The sequence below is a fragment of the Solea solea genome, chromosome 15, assembly GCF_958295425.1.
Source record: "Solea solea chromosome 15, fSolSol10.1, whole genome shotgun sequence".
Lineage (NCBI taxonomy): Eukaryota > Metazoa > Chordata > Actinopteri > Pleuronectiformes > Soleidae > Solea > Solea solea.
Window position 1 is genome coordinate 22353179 of NC_081148.1, and position 23648 is coordinate 22376826.

General features: G+C 41.5%; 1 protein-coding gene across 2 annotated transcripts; it reads left to right on the forward strand.

Annotated features, from left to right (window-relative positions):
* Positions 1–69: 69 nt before the first annotated feature.
* On the forward strand, positions 70–23648 carry mgmt (O-6-methylguanine-DNA methyltransferase). 2 transcript variants are annotated; one of them, XM_058650779.1, is made up of 5 exons: positions 70–177; positions 2949–3097; positions 12719–12879; positions 19007–19146; positions 22786–23648. In XM_058650779.1, exons 2-5 carry the CDS (start codon positions 2961–2963, stop codon positions 22912–22914), a joined length of 567 nt encoding a protein of 188 aa, XP_058506762.1. In that variant the 5' UTR covers positions 70–177; positions 2949–2960; the 3' UTR covers positions 22915–23648. The 2 variants fall into 2 exon arrangements, with proteins under 2 accessions (XP_058506762.1, XP_058506763.1); XM_058650780.1 differs by having other exon boundaries at positions 86–177; positions 2952–3097.

Below are 23648 nucleotides of genomic sequence, written 5' to 3' on the forward strand. Positions count from 1 at the left end.
GGAGGGAGGGGCGGGGTCTTTATATTGACCAATTAGGGAAGCGGAGCGGGACTGTCCCTTCTCGTGATTGGCCGATACGACCACGCGGCGCGTGAAAACAGGAAGAGACGTTCTTGTCACGTTTGCTCGGCTAAAGAAGAAACGCGGCCACCGCACACGGATGTTTGAGTCTCCAACGTAAGCTACAGTGCTAATTTATAGTTACTGCAACAGAGCTTGTCATAGTATTTTGTTCATAAACTATCTGTATGACCTCAAACTACCCAGTGCTTTACCTCAAGGAAGTTATTTGCTCCTGCTGAAACGAATCCCCGCTTAGTTTTTACACAATTTAAATGTTACACTATCCCTTTCATCTTAACTGTGTGTATTTCCGTATCACATGTACACCTAAAGGATTCCGGTGATGTTTGTCTGCCTTTCGGCTCACATTTCCCTTCATCTTAAATCGCACACTGAGGACACATGTTGCATTTTTACACCTGCGCGGTCTCACTGCTCTTTCTACCCAATTAATCACGCAGGTTTGACCAGGAACTGGTCTAATGAGAAACGAGTCACATGATTGACGAGCACGAGGAAGCTGCCAGTGTGTGTGTGTGTGTTTGTGTGTTGTTGTTTTTTTCTTAAACAACACAAGCTGCTTATTGCTTGTTTGTTCCTTACCGTGAAGAGCTGGCTGTACCTTCAGCTAGTCAAAAGTAGTCACTTATTAGACTAGCTCATTGCGCCGAAAAAGGCAGCAAAACAAACATGATAGCATTATTTTTAATCAGTGTAGACTATTAACCAGGGCCATTATTGCCAAAGTCCATTATTCCATCTATGAGTCTATTACCAGCTTGCTAAATGGTAGGCAGTGAGTGTGTTCAGCGCTTATCCAAAGTGCACTGACTGTACCATTGTTTGGCTCAGAAATTTCTCGCCTTTATTGTCAGTGCAGGCAAACCCCTGATGAATACAGTGAGAGAGCAGCAAGACTAGAAACAAGAAAGTTGAAGGAGACGCATTTGTGATCGCACACCATGACAGATGTGTGTGTGTGTGTGTGTGTGTGTGTGAAGAGGTGTGGTGAAGGGGTAACTCAAACCAACTAAAAGGGAAATACTGTAAATGCACGGCTTTCCTTTGTTACCTCCTTTTAAATCTAAAATTACACATGTCCATTCTTTATTTTAACTCAGAAATGTATTTTAATGCTAAAGTGTAACATCATGTACAAACAAAAATGTCCATTTAAAAAAAAAAAAAGGTCCAGACCATGTTAAGTTAAAACCATATAGACACACGAATGAGAAAAAACATGCACTGTTCAGCCACAAAATTAAAATAGCTACCTGGTTTAAAATGTTGTTGCAGCTCTATTCATTTACCTATTGGACCACATTCATTCACATTAAGCCAACTACAGAGAGAGCTACAACAATAAACAGGTACTTGTTTTTAATTTCGTGGCCAGTATAGTTTCCCCAAACACAACGTGACATCATATAATTACTTTTAGATTTCACTTATCCGTCTATTTGTTTTGGTCTTTCAGTCTAACATAAATATCTGTATCTCTCACTTGTGTGGCTCTTGAGCAAGAAGATTGAAGAAAATTATTAAATTAATGATAAGAATAGTGGTGATTTGGCTGCGAATCCTTGATTATCTGTAAGCCCGGTTGTTTTTGTTTCTCCATGTAATAAGCCATTTACTGGACTGAATTTAATGACTGTTTAAAGTTTGAAATGTGTTGTCACTTTCAGTGTTGTTTATTTATATGCCCTACAGATAAAAAACATAGATTAAAATGTCATTAGTAGAGAATAAAATCTCCACCGTATTATACTATAGCTGCAACATATAGTCAATTACTTGTTTAGTGGACAGAATATTAGTACTATTTATTTATGTACAGCACAAATACACACGCGAGTCACTTTTGAGAGAAAAACTTAATTATGTTTGTCTTATTTAAGCTACTTTAGTCTGAATTATATAATTATATGCTGTGCAGGTTATGCTGGTTGTACATGATGTATTTAAAAAGATTATTTTTGGGGTCTTGGAAACTACGACAGAGCTTTTCACACTATTTTTCTGTTAATTGGCTTAGTAAAGGGTTAAAATAATTTATGGAGAAAATAATGCAGATTAATGAGAGTAATGGTTAGTTGTTGCGCTGCATACATCTCAATTAATATACAAATGTTTGTTAAAAATGCATGACCGTGGATTACAAGCGCCATTAAAACCAAAACAAAGGAGAAAGATGTTGTGTGTTTGTAGCCTTTAGACACTTTTCAGATCAAGGTTCCAGGAACGAAAGGTTTCCTTGGTTGAAACTCTTGCAATCAATGTGACCTTTATTTATTATAACCCCCATCTCTCAAAAACTCACATATAACATAGTCAATCATCTCTCCTTCCCTCAAAGTAAAAATAAAAAAGGAGCTGCTGTCTGGTTATTGCCAGTATCCATCTCAGTCGTCAGAAAAGCTGCACGTTTTTGCTGTTGTTAAGGGCTGGAAACCAGAATCCCATCGGAGTTGCACCCTAAGGAACAAATTTAATGCTAGAAAAACATCCCGGCCATCAACCAAAAATGACGGATTGAAAATAATGTCGAGCTATCTTGGGAATCCCCCACCAGACAAGGGAACAGACTGCATTGTTTTTCTCATTTATGTGATATATAGAACAGAAAGAGGGGAAAAAATGGGCGATTTATTGGTTAGATAGGCGTATTCTTTCCCATGCACAAAAGAAATATTGGATAGTAATGTAGGGATCAAGTCACATCATGACATTGTTTGGAGGCTAGGTGTTCAAATATGTAAGTCATCATCCGTTGGTGGGCCGCTAGGTTTTCAATAGATCACTCAATGCAAATATGTGTGGGAAATTGTGAAAGTTGCCGCATGAATATGTCAATGAACGCTGTGTAATTTGTGCTTCCTTAGCAGGGCAGCGAGATGAAGAAGCAGAGGGAGAGCCAGTGCACTCAGAAGACCATCTCATTGCTGAGCCCCCTGAGGACGATCCAAGTCAGTGGATGTGAGAATGGTGTGCACACCATCCGGATCCTAATGGATGTCGCACCTGCTGAAAGGTACTGTACAACAGCCGGGCTGGTGACGTGATAAACAAAGGTGTGAAATTTACAGGCAGACAGAATCCACTCCTGTGATGGAGTGCCACCATTCCTCATTGGAAGCAGGGCATTTTTGTAGATCCCACAAGAAATATCCTGGAGAAAGTTGGGCAAATATGAGCCGGCGCTAGAAATATGAGGGGCACTAGAATACAGTTGGGCTGGAAATTAGATTTCTGATGGCATGTGGTTGTGATTCTTCCCGCAGTATATTTGAAATTTCAGAAAAATAACTTGTTTATTACCCACGAGGGAGTTGATTAGAGCTGATGTCTGTAGGGTCACAAAAGGCCATGGGGAGCATGGACTGTTCCCTTCCTGTTTATTTATGTTTCCTCCAAGTTGAATGCAGTCGTTCCGACTGTCAACCGACGCTCAGAAATGTAATATGTGATTGCATTTCCTTCCCTGCCCATCCCTCAAAATTGTTAGAATGCTGACATTCTTACTGAAGCGACTGAAACTGATTAAACCCAGCATTAATAAGTACTTACTCCATATTTTTACAGGTCCACATCCTACATCTCGGATTAGTTTTGATTTGATTGAAATTAAATATCCATGTATTGCCGATTTGCATTTGATAACCTCGAATGGTTTGGGAAATTAAACCATTTTCAAAAGCACCCGGATAGGAAGTTATCCTTTTCAGAACGTATGTTCAAATTCTAATTTATGGAAACCCATTAATGACCTTGTATATTATACCTCAACATGTGTTTCCTCCTCGACTGTCTATTTCCTAAAATTCATCAAGCAGTGTAAAAAAAAAAAAAAAAAAAAAAAAAGCATTCCACTTGTTGTTAATGAGTTGAAGTGAGAAAATTAATAATATGGAATTTTGATTATGGAAGATGTCCTGTAACCATGCACAGGCACCTTTTCTCCGTCTCCTCGTGAACGGGGTTTAATTTGTGTGTTCAGGTTCAGTAGGAATATGCAAATGAATTTAATGATTCGCATCACTAGATCATTTCTCAGTTTAATATCATTTGCTATGTCGGTCATAAGCGAAGCTTCGATCACATCGCCGCGAAAGGTGTGAGCAGGAGAACGACCATAGCAGATGTTTAGATTTTTATCACAACCAGTTGAATAAAATGTCATTGTCGTAAGACGTGGGGTGTGTACGGGGGGGGGGGCGGCTGGCGGGCGGGCGGGGGGAGCGGAGCCGCCTCAGATATATGGAGTAACGCCATGTAAACAGGCATTAAGGGAGGCGAGATAAAGTGACAAAATATAGGCTTATCTTTGCAACTGGCTTTACATGTAGATCTCACAAAAGCCCGCCTGTAGCAGTAATAGTTCAGATCAGCCATTTCCATTGATTTATTTATGACATACTAAACAAGGCTCTTTCCAGCTTTGGATGTGTTGTGGCACACAGGCTTAGGAAGTCAGCGTGATAAATGATCTCTAAGAGCATATTTTTGGATAAGGGAGGTAGATAAGGTCCATGCATAGCATCAAGTCAGACCTGCAGCAGATATCTGTGAGCCCCGTCAAAAGATTTACTGGCATTTCCGAGCGCCGCTGCTGCTGTGTTTTGTTTTCCAGAACTCACTGTTGGTCAGCGCCGGACAGCCGAAGCAGGCACAAACGCATGTGTGGCATTGATAGATAGTTATTGATAAATGCCATTATAGCTACATAAATGCCCTTGAAGTATTGCTTACACACCATGACCGTCAGCTCTTTCTAATAGAAACGTCTCAAGCCCCTTTTGCTTCCTAACTGATCTTAGGAACATTTCCTGAAATCAACCTCCTCTGCCAGTCTAACGACAGCCCTGAAGGCACCATCAGATGAACAAATTCATTACATCTCAACAACCCCTGTTGGGGCCCTATACGCACCAGCCTCCCTGTTAACCGCCTTCTCCCCTTCTCTTTAGTTTTTTAGCATGGCCTCGGCGTTCGCGGGGAAAAATGATACGCATTTTGTTTACAGGAGATTACTATTATCTGAAATATGACGCCTCGTGCCTCTTTCATACAGAGCACAGACACATAATACAGAGGAAATCGTAGAGCACTTTTTTTATTAGGGTGAAAAATGAAAAAAAAAAGGGCTGGACTCCTGCCCCAAGACATTTTGTGAGCATATTATTTTACAATGCTTTGATCAATTTGTCTGTCAAGCTGGCTGAGATGTGGGGGAGCAGGAAAAAAGCAATTTAGCTTGTGAGGTCCTCAATAGAAATGTACTACAGGAGCCTGTGTATGACATGTTGCATTAGAACCTGAGTAGCCTTTATTGCTTGATAATGTCGCGAGGCAATGCTGATATCAATCACCCTTTAACGGCACAGTGTGATGTGTTTTTATGAAAAGCAAAAAAAAAAATGCATGAAGCATTTCTTGGAAAATAATTGATTTAATTCTGAGCTGAGGGATTTCTACTTTTAACAACATAAATATATATTTTTTAAAGAAAATATTGTGTCGAAACACACACACACAAAAGGCACAAAATGTGCTAGAAGCTAAAACATTGTTTAGCACAGACTCTTTGCATATGCTCTTATAGAAAATTGTAATTAATTTTACATGGATAAACATTCCGTCTCATTTGCATATAAATATAAACAATATATTTGTGCGTTTGAATTCCCAGCACACTTGAGTCACGTGAGCTGCCTAAAATCCTAAGTGGCTAAAACCAAAAAAAAAAAAAAATTATCATTATACTTCCCAGGCCCATAAATCCGCCTTTTTTTCTCTGACACAAAGCCTTATAAATCTGCGTCTGATTTTTTCCACATTGCACATTGTTTTTAGTTAATGATTTTCATCTGTTTGTTGTTGCTGTGATAGCGGGGAAATGTACCATATGCTCCTGCAAAAGACAAATGATTAGCAAATGAAATTCTGGACAGCTGTCTGACTGAAAGTGTTTGGTTGATAGCATTCTGCTACCATAATTAGCTTAAGCTTTGGGTTAATTAACTTTCTACCTGGATATGCATAATAATAGCATTCTGCAGAAAAAGCCAAGGAGCTTCCAGTGTATCAGCAGCAGAGGCAGGCGATTTTCTCTTTTCTCTTTTTTGTTTTATTATTTTGTATTACAGCAGCATATTTCAATTCCAAGAGGCCGATTTAGCTCGGGAGCATCGTCAAATATTGTAGATTTGACTCCTCGCGCCAGATAATTCTGAAACAATAGGGGCGTATTATGTGGCAGAAATGCCATTTCTGAATGTAATTAAAGCGGATGAAAGCAATCACCAATTTTTAAACGCTTTTGTCTAGCATGAGGCCTACTTGTAAAAAAAAAAAAAAATACCCATCAAGAGGAGAAAAGAGGCAAGAGAACCCCCAAGTCCTTATATAAGAGGCCTTTGAGACTGAAGTGAAGTACAACAGTAATTAGTCTTTTGTATGAATTTGCTGGCCATGGTCATGATTAGTTAAGCATATGAGAGGACTGCAGGACTGTATTGCTCTTAAGGAGGAGGGTGTTAAAGTCTATTTATCACCAGTTATCCTCACAGCTTTCCATTATCACCGACAACACTGGATGGGGCCTGAGAACAGCCTAATTGTTCCTGAGGTGGAGTGTTTTTGTGTCAAACCTGTCACCCCCACTCACACTGGCATTCATAAGCAGCCAGACATTTTCCATATATCTAGCCCTTAATACCCAAGCTGTCACAACAGCTTTTTGCACACTAGTACCAGTGCTGGTGTGAAATATCTGAGGCGATGCATTTATCGTTTTTCTCACACTCGTGCAGTGTTGTGAATCAATGTCCTGGTTCACACTGAATAGCAGTATGGTAAATGTGCTCCCTGTTTGGGGCCTGTTTACATGATGTGCTCACACACCAGGAAACGTGGCAACAACTTATTATATTTTTTTTCTCCCCGCCCCCCCCCCCCCCCCCGCTGCCGCTATAATTTCTCCTTTTTCCTCGCTGCCTCTCTGTCTTTCTCTCTTTGGGTGTGTTATATTTAGTCTCACATATAATTTTAATCAATTTTTCTAGGCTACGTCGACACAACTGTGTGCCAAAGAAACTGCTTACATTTGTAACTAAAATGCTTTGTCATACAAACAGTGATCCGCTGAGGTATTGAATGAAATCATCAATAAAGCAGGGGGGAGACATTTTGACGTAGTCCCTTTAGAAGTGGTATGAATAATTCATTGTGTAATGATATTCAGATGATTTTTTTTTTGTTCTATTTTTTTATTTTTTATTGTGGCCTTAGAATATTGTTTTGCATGTTGTGAAGTGTAGTACTCAGCTGCGTATTCATTAAGGTGCTGCTCCCACTGGCCCTTGGACCCATCTGTGCTTTATGTTTATGCGTCCGTCTCCCGGGACTGGCCCAATCAGGCTGCATGTGCCATTTCCTGTGTAAACCAACACCTGTGCAACGCGCTACCTGTAAACCGCCCATGTAGACGAGACAGCGGCGTTTACTCAGATGAAAATCTGCAAATGTTGTGGTTTGTGAAAAGGACCCTCCAGGGTCGGGACAGGAGCTGAGTGAGAGTTGCCTCTCGCTCTAGACACGAAGCCAAAAGCAGCTCCAGCTATTTTTCCTTTCTTTCTCCCTGTTGTCGTCCAGGAAGTTTTTCAACCGCGAGGGTTCGTGCTAGTTTGTTTTGGAACTTGATTGGATTCTATATCTGCAACACGCAGCAGCGTACAGTGTGTGACATGCTCACGCAATATGCAGGGAGATGATTCCGCTCTGACATCTTGGAAGGGGAGTACGAGTCAATTATGCCCAAGTGTTGTTCTTGCTTATCTTCCTGCGGCACCAAACAAGGATTTAGTCAAGGATTTAGGGGTGAGGGGGCGGTGGTGGGGATCATGGTAAGCGGTTCACAACAAAACACTCAAAACTCCTGGGAGCGGGCACTGATTTAAAAATAAATTACAGAAGACGAAGCGCTAACACTCAAGGGCCCTCAGCAGTGCTGGCGTACACAGGTGAAGATTAGCCTCCTCGCTAATCAGAGGAACAAGGCAGTAATTTGCTCTGAACACAGACAGTAATTAGGACTTGGTGACACTGGATTCCCATAATGCCTTTGTGCTTGACGTGGTCAAATTTTGACAGAGGCTATCCATGCAGGGTCACTGTCCCTCCAGTCTCTCGGCCCTCTTCAGTTGAGGCTCTAAAAGGTCCCTGCAGTTACAGCGGATCCCTAATGTACTTTATGCCTCCCTCACTGGCTCCTTACCATTCGGGTAATTGGAATCTCTTACTGTGGCACTTGAGAATAGAGGCTAAAAACGCTATTTGAAACTGCTCAGTAGTCTGTTGTAGATAAACATTGCTGTGTCGGAGCGTGGATACACTACATAATGGAGTAAGAGTTAAGGCTCTGGTAATACATGCCTCCACTGACTCCTGTGGCTCGCCAGTTGGGAGAACACCTAATTGTTGTGTGCTTTGTTGCCTACTCTGCACCGTTTTACCACCACCTTTATGTGTTGTAGTCGAGTGTTTGCGGCCTCTTTTCTCGCGGACATCCACTAATAAGAGTTGTTGGGATATCAAGAGGGCAGTTTACCCGGCCCGATTTGTTTTTATTTGGAAACGGCGGAGCACAAAACGTGCCCGAGTAAGAAGCCCTTTCTTGCAGCTCATGCCACTCGGAGAGCTCTCGACTTTAGTGCTGCAGTCGCCAGATAGGCATCTGAATGATCTTCAAACGGTTGAACAAGCCGCATTGAGCAAGTGGCTTACAATTGTATCACAGCCTTTGGCTCAGAGACCATCAGGATCTTGACATTCATAGAGACATGCTGTATTTTTTTCCCTTTTTAGACAGTCATTTTAGGCTTTTTTCATGCTCTCTTGAGTCTTTGACGTCTGTGAGTTAAGTATCTGGAGCTATAAAGCTGAGGAAAATATTGGACTGCTCTTGGCCTTTTCTATTTCATCCTCTGACCCGCCATGTTACCCATGATCGGTGAAGGAGAACTCTGGCAGGCTGTGTCAAAAGTGACAGCCGATCGAGTCAGGATGAGCACCATCACGCTTCACAGGATGGAGGCATGAGTTCTGAGTTTTTCCCCCTTTTTGTGCAATATACCATTACACCCTTCGCCAGATCCCTTTCAATTAGTTCCTGTGGTTAACCTGTTTCATTCTTGTGTCTGCAGCTGATAGAAAAAGTCTCACTGAAGTCTTGTGCAGCTGGAGATACAGGAATATGCCTAAGAAAATTGACAAATTTAATGCCAGCTTTTCTCTCTTTTGTCTCCTTTTATTGTTTCTTCCAGGTTGAATGAAATAACCTCCAACATTATATAAATGCTCAATTCATTCTGTATATTAGAGTTGGAAAATAAGTAGCACTCCAGATGACTCCCACTTTACGCGGCAATGATTTATGGTAATTGGAAATTGATTGTGACAGGAGCACAATATTAGAAATTTTCTCAAATCACAATCTTCTATCAAGGGAAATATTCTTTTTAGTGCAGCAGGTACTGGCTACTTTGGAATTAGTTTCTTATTTCCTTACTTGTGATGAAGTAATAAATGTCTGAAGGACATGGAATAAAATATGACTTTAACTAGCCTAAGAATAATAAATACATTTTAAAACTCTCTTGTAAAACTTATTTATTGAAAAACTGTTTCATTGTAATCACGGCTAATTATTATTCTCCGTTTTTCATACAGGGAATGGCAGTTACTTTAAGACAATATAACGATGGCTCCTCCTCGGAGAGTTTCTTTGTAATTAGCCCCACATTTATTACACATCTCTAATCTCTCATTTGAAGGGCACAGTTTTCTAATGTGCTATAAGTCTGGACTCTGTAAAGACCACGTGACACGGCTTGATTTGTGATTCACCGAAGCCTGAAGCGAGTGGAAATGTTGGCAGTGCAGCAGCTACATCTCCACTGCTCGCAATGCTCTTTAAAAACGAATCCCTCGTCGCACCGCGAGGTGACAGACTTCAGCTCCACTGATGTTGTTCCGGTTTTATTTATTTATTTCGGGTGTTGTTTACTGGCCATAACATGTACTGCATTGCATTAACTTTTACTGCTGTCAATGTTGTATCACTCAGAACACCTTTAAAGCACAGGAGCATCCATATCGCAGGGCTGAGGGGAGGAAGGGGGTGAAAAAAAATTAGCCATGGTGACAAGTCTGAAGTGTGAGCTGGAGGTCAAAGGTGCCAAGCCTTAAGCAAAGGTGCTCTAGCCTTTGTCCGGTAGATTGTAAGGGCCTGCGGGTCCAACAGGAACATTTCCACACACAATATCCCCGAGCTGTCAGTGTGCAGTGGCTGGAACATCCTCTCAGAGAGAATGGGGGGGGAGACGGTTCGAGGGGGTGGCGGAGGAGGAGGAGGAGGCACATTGGGGCGGAGGGGATGGGGGGGCAGTGGTAGAGAGGGAACAGTGGCCTGAAGATCCTTGCTGAGAGAAAAGAGAGGGTGGGGGGATGGTGTTGGGGTGTAGGTGGTGGGGAGCCAGAAGAGCTGGAGTGGGAGGATAGAGAAATGGAGAGAGGGGGGGAAATGAGGGAGGGAGGGAGAGAGAGCTGGGGGAAGAAGGGGAGGGCAGAGAGAGAAAGGAGAGACAATGACAAGTAGGGGCTGGCTGGGCACTCACCCATGCCGACAGAGATTGCCATGAGCCATGGCCATTGTTTGAGCGGGTCTCAGCACAGGACCCGCCAGTGGGTTCCCAAGTTTTCACCACTCAACTATAAACTGCTGTGTGGTTTATTTAGAAATGAGAGTATTTACACCTTTTACTATATTTACACCCACGGTTAAACGGCACCCGGGAGGTTTTCCCGTCGCACGGCCACAAACGAGCGCGCCGAGCGGCTCCTCGCGCAGACTGACCTGCGCTGTCATAACACTCCAGTAAACCTCAACTTCACGTGTTCAATATAAAGCATTGTTCAAACTGTGACCTGCGCAAGTGTTAAAACACTTGAGGGGCCTTGTTGTTGCGGCGGGGCGGGAGAGAGAGGGACGGCGTATGTGTGTTTAACAAAGCAAATGTCTATTATTAATACCGTACAGGATAAGCCAATTTTGAAAGAAGGGGCACTTAAATGGTGATATTATTTATTTATAAATTCTGTACACCAGTTAATGGAATTGGCGGGCCTGCTTTAGATCCACAACACAGCTTGAAGTCCACTTTACAGTGATGCACATGCTAAGAGAAGACCTTCCCAGTAGGGTCTTTAAGTGTCAAATATGGGTCAGTCTGCTTGTGTTGACCTGGGGGGTGGTCAGCAGTGAGAGAGAAATGCAGCTGTTAAGTGATGCCAACTCAACCATCGGCAAATCCCTCCAAGCATCCACTCATGCTAAGATGAACGTCCAAGTGCGGCGCTTAGCTGGCCAGCACCACTCTGGCCAAAAAAAATCCATTTATTCTTGTCATGAACTATAAACTAGACCCAAGCAGAGTTGAAACTGTTGTTAGCGCTGTGCTATTTCCTTCTCTCTCTTTTTTTTTTTCCTCCGCCATATCAACTGCGAGACTTTTCAAAACTCTCTCAGTTTTTCCTTTGAAAGTGGTTCCGCTTGAAATAAAGTCTAGTTCCCTATGACCCAACCAAGTTCTCTTTCATATTCTATCACATAGCACTTCATATAAATAAATCTACTGTATCATTCCACGGTTGCGGTCAGAGGTCGACTGATGGAGCTTTGTCAATGGCCGATGCTGGTATTTTTAGTATTTCTATGTATGATGCTCATTTTCTGGACCAAATTATTATTTTTTTAACTCCTCTACTCTACAATCTGCATTTTGTGTCGTATCTTATAAAAACAAAACAAAACTTGAAAATCATCAAAAAACAAAATTTGTCAAATGAATTTTTGGATAAAAAAAGTTTAACTGACTTTTCTAAGTTTCTGAGAACAAATATGTGTAGTAATCGAGCAATGCCGATTAGGGAAAATCAATCAATTGATTTTAAATCAACATCATCATTTTAAACCTACAGTGTGCGATTAACGAATCACAAAGGCTACAATTTGGAGGATGCAACCATTTGTGGTAGTTTTATGCAAATTAAAAAGGTGATTCATACATGTAGTTAACATTTTATATTAATGCCATCACCTTATGAATCTATTACTCACTATTATACTAAAGCCAAGAATCTATAATAAAAGAAATTCCATATTGTCCTTGAATAGTTCAAAAACCGTCATGTGAACAACTGCTCTTCGTGCTTTACATTGCCCCTCAGGGACTAATGAAGTTGTTTGAATCTGAATTCTAATGCTGATTATTATTATTATTTATTTTTTTTTACATTAAATTCATCATTCCCTCCTCATACCACTTCTTCCCATTTTCCGCCGCTGCGATATCCGTCGCCGCCGAGCGACACGAGGCGCTGCCAGATTGTGTAACTTTGGATTTTAAACACGTCTCGATTAACAACTTTTGTTTCACTCGACAAATTATGTCATCGTGCATCTGTGTCACCCGTGGCACATTATTGCACTCGGGTGACACATTTTAAGCACTGCTCAACCAAGAACTGGGTATTATGATTGCTCCTCTGATCCCCAACCTCACCTCCCCATCTTGCCTTATATCCCTCGCAGGAGCAGCGCGGCCCCCCTGAGCTGTGTGGTCAACGATAGCCCGCCAGAAACGAGCCCCGAGTTGCGGCGCTGCGTCGAATGGCTCCAGGCGTACTTCAGTGAGCCACAGACCACTGGGAGTCTCCCGCTCCCTGCCTTTCACCACCCCGCCCTGCAAGGAGGTCTGTCATGGATAAATATTTGCAGAGCCATGACTGGGATCAGGCTTTCACTCTTAATTGTCAGTTACATCACTTAAACTCACTGGCTCACTGTGTTATAATGAAGTATTTTATGGCTGAGAGAGGGAGCGAGAGAGAGAGGGAGCGAGTGAATGAGTCGAGGAAAGTGAGTGAGTGAGAGAGAGAGGGTGAGCAAAGGAGAGAGAACAGAACACAGAGCTGTAACTTGGTTCAGTAATCTGTGGCAGCTCTTACCACGCGTGTTAGTCTTGGCAAGCTTTTCCATGATTCTTGGCACATTCTTTGAAACTGATCGAATTCCACTCTTGACATTTTCAGACAGGAAGCTTTATTTTTTTTGCCTTTTTTTTTTAATGAGAACATGTGAATGGTGCTAAAGTTTGAATGAGCTTATTGTTGGCTTGACCAGTCACCGAGGGCGAGTAAAAATGAAAGCACCCCGAAAAAAGGGACAATTGGTGTCCTTTCAACTGGTAGTTGGGACGGCAGAGTGAGAGTCGGCGGTGTGAAGGAAGAATGAATGATTTGCCTCGAGGCCTGGACTATCATTCAAAAACTAAACATATACACTAACATAGTTTTCTTCTATATCAATATAACAAAGGTTTAATGTATCGATTTAACGTTTTTCCCCTGTGCACACTTTCAGACATATTATATATCATATATCATATACACAATTAATCGAGTACTTGATTGATCTGTAAAATTTTGAAAAATGTTGATTGGTGGTTGACAAACCCCGAAAAGACGATGTTCTCGAATGATTCAGTTTTATTGATTTCTTTGTCATGTGAAGCAAAGAAACCAAAAAATCAGCTGGAAAATCAGAAAGCTTGTTTTAATTCTTGAAAAACAACAACACTCAAACCGATTAATCAGTGATCAAAATAGTTGATTGATTAATCTAATAAAACACGGCACATAACGGTGTAACGCTGCAACTAATTCTAATCTGTCGGTTATTTTCTTAATCAAGTACTTTTAAGTAGGGTTAGGGTTAGGGTACACTTTAAATGATGTTCTTAATTTTATCCACAAACTAAAATGAATCTGTTTTAATGATTTCTTTGTTATTTGGAGCAAAGAAACCAGAAAATATTCACATTTATGAAGCTGGAAAAAAACACTCAAACCGATCAAATGAGATCAAAGTAGTTGACAATTAATTTATGAATTGATTAATAATCGATTAATCTGAAATGGTAATGTGGGAAACAATGTAGTTTGCTTTCAACTCTTACTCAGGACACTTATCGTTGAGAATCATCTGTACTGACTGACTGAGAGACTCTTATCATGATTTTTGGTTAACAGCTCTAGTTGCATCCATGCAACTCTTTTTTTTTTTTTTTTTTTTTTACCTTTTTTTTCCTGAAATCATAAACTTAGCATGCTTGAGTTGTTTTCAAAACAATTACTCGCCATTTCTTTGTCACACTGAGACATTGATTGCATTTTAACTTAAAGATTTTTTTTTTTCCTCTTTTCCAGAAGTGCTCATTTAGAGTCAGAAGCACACCTACACAGGGAGGCAGAAAAAAAAAAATAAAAAAAATAACTCTAATATATGCATTTAACAATTGTGCCTCTCTTCCCCTGCAATCAGGCCTCAGTTGCTCTCTAATTTCATGCAGATCTGCAGTGCTTGAGTGATGGCATTTTCAATGAGCAGGTACTCCATCGAGACCCTGTATACAGCTATGAGTCCCACGCTCCCGCAAAAGGCAATGCAGAAATACATCAGGACCAATTACGATATCAACTTTCAGTGTGATTCCCTTCGCCACCAAGTGCTTGTGTACCAGCCCCAGGCTCTTTCAAATCGCATCTCATCTGAAGTCTTTGGGGTTTTAATTAAATTTCAGGATAGATGGAATTCTTCATTAGTACCTGATCTGAATAGGTGATTGTGCTGTGTTCCACCTCTCTCCCTCGCCTGTTGTTTTGGGGCTCAGTAAATACAGGGTTTAGGCTTGGATTGCTCTCAGTAGTCGGAACCATAGGCCATGCCGGTGTAAAAATGTTAAACGTGAGCATCAAGTGTATTTGTCTTTTGAGGAAGAGGAAAATAGAGGCGTTCTATCTTTTTTTTTTTTTTTTTTTTTCTTTTTTCTTGCTTGTTGATTCACAAATATCAAGGATTTGTTTTGTTTTTTTTATTCCTGTACAAAATCCTTCTCTGTCTAGTCATGCCTCTGCCGCCTGCCTGGGAAAGGGGGAAAAAAAGAAAAAACAACAAAACAAAAAAAAAACACAAGTTTAATCAGGTCATTACAATCTGTGACAACCAACTTTTGTTTGCTCAGTTATCTTGAGGGAGAACCCGAACGCGACAGCGCTCTCGCAAGCACCTGTCATGTTATATTGAGTTGTGACCTTCACTTGAAGTGTTGCCATGTTTATTTACACATTTCTGACAAAACAAGCCACTTTTCATATTAGCTGTCACGGCATACCTGAGCAACAGAGGTGACATAAAAGCTACGACGCGGGGTTGCTGTTTCCTATACTGTCTCGACTGATTGTCGCGCGACGGAAACATCACACGCGAGCTTGGTCGACAGCAGTAGAGGAATGGCGAGTGTCACGCTCAAGTGAACGTGTGTGTGTGCGCCCCCCCCCTCCATGAAAAACACAGACACCATCGTGAGTTCTTAAAACGATGCATATTCTTATCTCATTAATTATACATCCATATGTAACAGACGAGAGGATCTTAGTCTCGGTAAGCGGCACGGGGAATGTGCAGGGAGGGGGCCCGGGCAAAAGTGTGTGGGGGGGGGGGCTGGGGGAGGGAGGGCGGTCTTCAAAGCCCAAATGACTGTGTTCCTGCAGGAGCTTGAACCTCCCCCTGTGCACAGCACAGGGCGAGATGAGACACTCACCAGGACTCGCCCCTGTGATGTGGAGAGGAATTAGGGAAATGAACGTTTTCAGAATATCGAATAATCAGAGAATCATCAGCACCCCGTCAGCCTTCAAAAGTATAGATCCCTCAAGACTCAAGAGACACTTTGACTGGGAGTCAAAGTCTTCCCTCCCATTAGACACAAAGGATAATGAGGGCGCTGCATTTCCACTATTGTCTTTTTTTTTTTTCTTAACTCTCACAACCATGTATGAGGTGAGTGTCAGCTGGAAGTCGTCTCCCACCCCCAAATCTATCATTAGCAGCTGCTGATGGAATTCATTTTTTTTCCCTTCTTTTCAAATTGCTCTCGTATACAAAATTATGAGCGAATCCATCACAGATGTCAATACTTTCATAATCAACAGAACCGTTCGATTTTTCCCGGGGTCAATCCGTCTCTGCTTCGGCAGCGGCCCTATCACCTGGCCTCACAGTAGGTAATGATCTGTGACATAATTATGGGATGTCCGTAAACATGTAAGTGGTTCCTCTCAACTTTTATTTAAACAATTGACATCGCTGCTCCCCGGATCTAAAGAGGGTCCTGACCCCAGACACACCATATTAGGTTCTTTATGAAGTATGGGGCTCGGGGACTGCTCTCCAAATCATTGCTGGTCACCTCGAATGACCCACATGAAGTCTCTGTCACTAACACTGATGAGGGCAAAGTTCTTTTAACCTCTGTGCCGGCAGATAAAAGCACAGACTTGCTCTTGCGTTTGAACTGTTGGAGATGTGAAACCTGTCCGGGAGAAAAACAGCTGCCCGGGAGTCTGAGAGCGGCGTAAACAAGTCCGGGCGTCTGTTGCTCACTCGGTACATTTCCATGCACAGACTTAACTGTGCATGGAGTGCGGCCGCGGCGCTGACTATGGCATTTAATTGGTCTAATGTCCTTGTCTCTATTTACAAGTATTTGCGGTTTTGATTTATTGAACGTCCGCCTCTGCTGCACGTTAGGTGATTTCTGATTTGCTTATTATGTCACAGACCACAACAACTTTCACTGGCGGCGAGTTGCAACTGCACAGTGTCATTCTGTGACCTTCTGACATCCATTAAGCTTCAAAATGTTTATTTCTTAAACTCGGCAGAGCATACATGTGGTGTACTTTGGTGCATTAGCTGCTTCTATTATTTCTGCAGGGAACTGTTGAGTGTCTAGCACCTAGTCCAGTTTAGGACATTATCTGGGTGCATGAGACAGACTTTGAGAGGTTAAAATCCACTTTCAGTTGGACGGATTAAATTAGATTTTTGTCTTAACATCGTGTAATGTCATGAAAGTCATGTCCGTTCAAACTTGTGCGAGGAAAGAGAATAATCTGTGTGCAGCAGCCCATGGAAAAAAGTAACACGGTGACGTTTTGTTGTGAAATGAGCAAAACGGTGACACCAAAGCACCCAAAATTAGCCGTGTGGAAGTATTTGGGGGTTCTACATCAAACTAATAGTGGTTAATAGTCAGAGTAATGATTGATAATGTAATATGTTTGTGTTTGCAGGTGGTGGTGGGTGGGAGGAGGGGGTCATATCTGAATATCTTCAAAGCCTGAGTACTGACTGTGCTTGTTGTTTGGGAAAGAAAGTGCTCATCTGCTGGCATGACACTGACTTTGGTTTGTTTGTCAATAACGTTTGCATCAACAGGGATTTGTCTGGGCAGGTTGTCATCGGCACACTCGTGACAAAGCGATATTAATATGTGCCGCACACACGCATCCTGTGGCCAAATCCGTGGCTTTATGAGCGAGAATAAACGCCTAAAAAAAAAAAAAAAAAAAAGAAGAGAGAGAGATTCCAGGGGTGTATCTTATCTCCTCATAACATTAAGTCTGTCTGCGTAAGAGCCCGTCATCTCGTTGACAGCGTGATTATTACCTGAAAAATTATTAAACAGTACCTACGGGCCTTGTTCAAGACAAAGAACTCACATGGGTGTGCATCAATCAAATGTATCCCCTTTAGGTTTTACACTTATTCCCCCCAGTTTAGGCAAATTGCCTTGTTCACGTGGCTTTGTGTAGCGGAGAGTGACTATAAGGTAGCGAGGGAGCCTGGGGAGCAAAGGATGTTCACTCTGTAGAAGAGAGACAGGGGTGTGACATGTTTTCACACAATGCCAATTTAGAGGGATTTCTCATAGATCAGTTGTCATGTGCTCTCTTAGACCATATAAATGAGAGAGAATGGGAGATCACTAATTGAATTTTCATGACTGAGTACATGTACATACTAGAGGAACCTCACCCCCCCCACACTTGATAACGAGACCATTGTTCCTCATCTTCTTTCTCTCTCTCTCTATCCAAAAGAAGAATGTTGTTCACTACACAAACCCGGTGCGCCTCCGTGTCTTAAGGTTTTTCCGAGATGCTTCAAATACTTAACCCTTTTTATTCTCTGGCAGTCGGAGCTGTAGACAAACATGCCTCTCAGTCACTGCGTGGTAATCCAGAAAAGAAGAAGAAAAAAAAGAAGGGGAAAGATAATGCTACTGCTAAAGTGCTAATGGAATCAAAGCCGTTAATGTGGTCGGTTAAGCTGCGGATGATTTGAGGAATTCTGCCATTTAAGTGAAGATGATATAATGAATCTACTCTGAATAGAAAGCAATTAAAAGGACAAATTGGTCTGATTAACCTCAAAGTCATCCCACTGCCACGAATGATGTGCAACATTCAAATTATTATTATTAAAAATCTGGAGCAGATTTGCAGTCTTTTTGGCCTCTCTTAATCCTTTTAAATGAAGCAGCGAACTTTTTTAATTTTAGCTTTGACCTTTGCAAAGCATAACCTAGATTTTTCTGCTATGGAAATGATTTTCTCCCATCTACAGCTTCTGTAGCATGCTAATACTAGTTCTAAGGTCAGACGGAGGGACGTCAGTATGTTTGGCTGTTTTTAAATGAGGATTGTAGAGCACACGTTTGCAGGAGACCTCAGACACGTGGTCCATTTTGGCCCTAATGGAAAATTAAGTGCATCAAAATGTGGTGATCTCTTGATTTTAAAGTCAAAAAACATTTTATTTTCAGCAGAGGATGATCGCGAACTGTAAACACTCCTCAGTCAGCTGTCTCCGTGTGTGATAAATGAAACCAGGGGCTCTCTCGCTCGTTCTCCCGTCCTCTCCCCCCTCCGTCTCTCACTCTCCCCCCCTCTGTACCTCTGCTTTGTGGCAAAGAAGCGTTCACCTGCCGTGTGCTGCGCGTTCTCCTGGAGGATGTGAAGTTCGGAGAGACGGTGTCATACAAACGCCTCGCTGAGATGGCGGGAAACCCCAGAGCGGTGCGAGCGGTGGGAGGAGCCATGAGGAGGAACCCGGTGAGTGTACATGACATTGATTGACAGACTTCTCTCTCTCTCTCTCTCTCTCTGTCAGACAGGAAAAGTAATTGTGTGTTAGTTTTATTTTATTTTTTTTTTATGTTGACTACACCTTTTTTATCTGTGGTGTGTGGATAAGCAGACAAAAAAAAGTGGAGCTGCTTATAGGCAAAAGTTAATTAGCAAATTTTTTATGTGGGGTAATAAATAAGCAATTTTAATAAGAAGCAAGGGAGAAGCCATATCTGACTCCCTCACAGTATTAAATGCAGATCTGTTGTTTGTTGATTGGCTGAAAATAATGTGAGGATTTGCTGCTTTTTCTCTGGTCTTATCTGAAGTAAACACAGTATTTTTTGGTCTCTTTTGTCATAAAAATAAGGAAACTGTTAGCCGGGAAAATATTTTCTGGTGTTTTATTTGACTTCACAGTGTAATTGACCATGGAAAATAATCATGTGATTATTCCTGTTATTTGCACGTGAAAACACCACAAAATTATGTATTTGTTGGCCTAACCCTGCGATGGACTGGCAACCTGTCCGGGGTCGACCCCACCTTATGCCCCGCGTCAGCTGGGACGGGCTCCAGCTCTCCGTGACCCTCATACGGAGGATAAATATTAAGTAGTATGAATTATAGGATAAATTAAATCATAAACATGTAGGAAAATAATCTGTATTTCGTGTACTATACCACACAGCAGTGTTTCCCAAACCTTCTATTTATAGTGACCCCCCCTAAATACAACTTGTGACCCAATTCACAATAGAAACTGTCATATTATAGTTTATTTTAACTGTTTTACAACTACATTACAGTGAATACAGTCATTGATACGTTAATCACAGCACGTTATTTAATAATTCTTAAGTGAAAGACATAATTCAAAAAGTCCTGACATTCAAGTCTCTGGGAAAAGACTCACGACAAATTACTGAAATGTTCCACATGAAATGGTTTTTCAGGAGTTGTTTCAGAGTCGTGTAAGCCGAGGATGTAGGTTGAAAAGCTCGCGATGACGAAATAAAAGCCTCCCCCCCGACCCCCGACCCCCGAAGAAGTCAAACTATACCTACAGCGTCATTTTTATGCCCACATGTTTGACATTAAACTTGCTCGAAATGAACACTCACCAATTATATCCAAAGTCCTATAGGAAACCTGGCCCGCCGAGGTAAACTTACCACGTTCCATTTGTCGCTCGTAAAAACAAGGAAATTGTCGCCCTGGCAAAATATTTCCCAACTATATTCTGATGGTTTATGGACTTTGCAGTTAATTGAGTATGAAAATAATCACCCGGTATGACTCTAATTATATATATATACATACATACATGTGTATGTATATACAGTATGTTCCTGTGATTTGGATTTAAGTTGGGCCGTGTGAACCCACCACGTGGATCGATCTACGTCGATGTTTTAGCAAAGAAGAAAGCTGAATAAAGGAAATAAACAGGAAAACAAAGATATACCGTAATAGAAGAGAGGCATTACCTACAAAAGACTGAAGTTGTCCAATAAAATAACTTTACAGGAGTCGTTAACACATAGCGTGTGTTTGAAAGACGAGATAAATGCCCCCCCGCGAAGAACTCAAGCTCCACCCACAGCTGCGATTTTAAGCCCAAACCTTTTGTTCCCGTTTCCCTCAAGTCTTTGCTGAAGATGTTCACTCACTGCAAATCTCTTATTCTTGTCGGGGGAGAAAAAAAAAAACCTGGCCCCGCATCATTTTGCCCACGAATCCACTGTGTGTACAAAATGGAGGGCTAGAGGGCAAGTGGTGTGTCTTCTTTTGATCAAACCCTTTGATCAAAGCCCGTTTAGCTCTGCCCATGTAGTGCTGTGGGCACCACCGGTGTGCTCTGCGAGGCAGAGAACACCGCCTTGTGCAGAAATGCAGCCGCCGCTGAGATGTTATCCCTCGTTCGTACAGTGTGTGCTGTGAAATATCTGCTTGTGTACAAAACGACGTCTCTTTTCCCTTCTGATGCCATTCGCGACTAAAGACGGGCGGTAATTCGTGTTGACGGAAAGCCAATTAAAACGTCTGATAATACAGACAAACCACAATTTTTTTTATTTTTTTTAACAGTCTGTACACTTAACGTGATACATGAGCCAATGGCATTGCTTCTGGATGGGCTGTCGAATTCTTCTCAGTCTCATGTTTTACAGACGTTTCTCTCCTTTCGTCGGGGAGGCTGGGAGCCTGAGCCCTCAGCTCCTGATACAGATCCAGAGTCAGATTGTCAGTGTCAATTACTTGTCAGAAAGCGCCGCTCCACTCGGGCTTCAGCTGTGAAAAGCTCAGTGTGTTCAATCGATCCTTCCCCTCTCTCTGTGGCACTTCTTCTTCACCAGGATTTGAGTATTGATAAGCCTGGTGTAGTGCTCTTTCCCCCCCAAGTGAAGAGGCAGATCCGAAGGCCTTGAGGGTACCCAGCTTTCCCTCCAAACCCGGGGAAACGGTATTGATCCGAATACTGGAGCAGTATTTCTCTGCCTGCAAGGTTAATCCGGGGCTCGGAAAGTTTTATTGCTGTTGATGTGGGACCGGGTTTAATGATGGATTTGAACTGAAGCACACATCATGCCCAACTTTTTTTTTTTTTTTTTATCTATCTATATATATATATATATATATATATATATATATATATATATATATATATATATATATATATATATATATATATATATATATATATATATATATATATATATATATATATATATATATATATATATATACATACATATATATAAAAAAGGCAGGACGTGCAGCCATCAAGTCAGGATAACTCGGTTAAATTGGAGAAATATAGTCACAGTGCAAGGAGAACACAATGAGGGCACCATTAAGAAAATGCTAAAAGCAGTAATTGCTGTGATTCTCTCCAACCGTCGCCACTCTCCTTGTTCTGAATTCACAATGATCGAAGTGTCTTAGGCTCGCTTGTTTAATCTTTCTCCAGCCATTTAGTTTACAAAGAACTCGGGACCCCCCTGGCATTCGTCTGCAACAAGAGTAAACGCTCCACCGACTTCCTCTTTTTAATGATCACAGGGTTATCAGATCTTAATGTTGACACCCTCTCGATTGAATATTCATCCTGCTGGTGTTTTTGCCCATTAATTTTTGATTGCTTCTTTGCTTTACACTATTAAAGAGTAAAAAACATTTATACCCAAAGACTGAGCCTTCACCCTGAATGTGGATTTGTGCAGGATCAAACCAGGCACTTGTAGTGTGGCACTTTGTTTTCACGCAGTGCACATGAACAGGAAGGGAAAAAAAAAAATGCAGATTCATATTTTCTACATGTTGGTTACTTTTAAGTGACACGTTTATGCGGCGTGAATACATAGAGGTGTTGCTGTGACAAGAAAGCAGGTGATTTGCAGAGCTCTGCTTGTTATACTGAGGTGTTTTTGTTTTTTTTGGTAAGACAGTTCATTATTTTTCTTAGTTTAAAGTGTGTGTTTTAAAAAGAGAAAGAGAGTATATTGTTATTTACTGGAAAATTACAAATGACATTTTTACAAGTGTGGAAAAAGTCGCACATGTTTATTTCCTCAGAGTTGAATTCCTGTCTCTGTCTGTCTGTGTGTGTGTGTGTGTCAGGTTCCGCTCCTCATTCCCTGCCACAGAGTCATTTCCAGCAGTGGACAGAGTGGGCCGTACATGAGCGGCAAGGGCGACCATCTCAAACAATGGCTGCTCACCCATGAGAGGCAGCGAGGGGAAGGCTAAAGCATGACAGAGGCCAACTGTCCTTCATTTACTGCACACACACACACACACACATATGTACGCGAGGGGAGGAGGGGGCGGGGGGCAAGGCCAGGATTTTATTTTATTTTTTTCGACCACAAAGCAGGGCCATAAAGTTGATCGTGCTTGGCACACACTATGGAACAACTGGAGCTACTTGTAAATATTCATTTTACACTCCTTTTTTTTTTTCTTTTTTTGTTTGAAAAAAATAAATAAATCTAAGAATAGAGATGCTACATTGTTAATGTGATACAGAGTTGTTGCAGAATTAGAATGTACAAAAATAACTTAAACAGAGAACAGTAGGAATTACAAACATATGCTCCCGTGGGGTCTCCGTTGCCATTTGCCAGATAGGGCTGGAATGGTTTTTCTAAGGAATTATTATTCCCTTAAAAAATATGTCTCTTGCATTGTTGTTGTTTGTTTTTGTTTCTCCTAAGCAGAATTAGTCTTTGTACCTCTCGTTGTTTTTTTTTTTTAATTTCCTGCCAAGTGGATGCTTTGTTCAACATCCAGTGATAAAGGCTCAGAATTTTTCCACCGCTACAAAGCTTTTGTAGTGAAGCATTTGTTTTGTCTTCATTTAAGATCTCTCATTGTTCGCCCCTCGCCTTACGAGCCACCTAGACAACAGACGTCTTATGCATTATATACCGCGCTTATGTTGCGTTTGACGTGTGCAAATAAATACATTTCAAAATGACAAA

Coding starts and splice junctions, on each gene's coding strand:
- mgmt (XM_058650779.1), top strand. CDS start 2,961: ATGAAGAAGCAGAGGGAGAGCCAGTGCACTCAGAAGACCATCTCATTG. Junction 3,098..12,718: donor GATGTCGCACCTGCTGAAAG/GTACTGTACAAC, acceptor TATCCCTCGCAG/GAGCAGCGCGGCCCCCCTGA. Junction 19,147..22,785: donor GAGCCATGAGGAGGAACCCG/GTGAGTGTACAT, acceptor TGTGTGTGTCAG/GTTCCGCTCCTCATTCCCTG.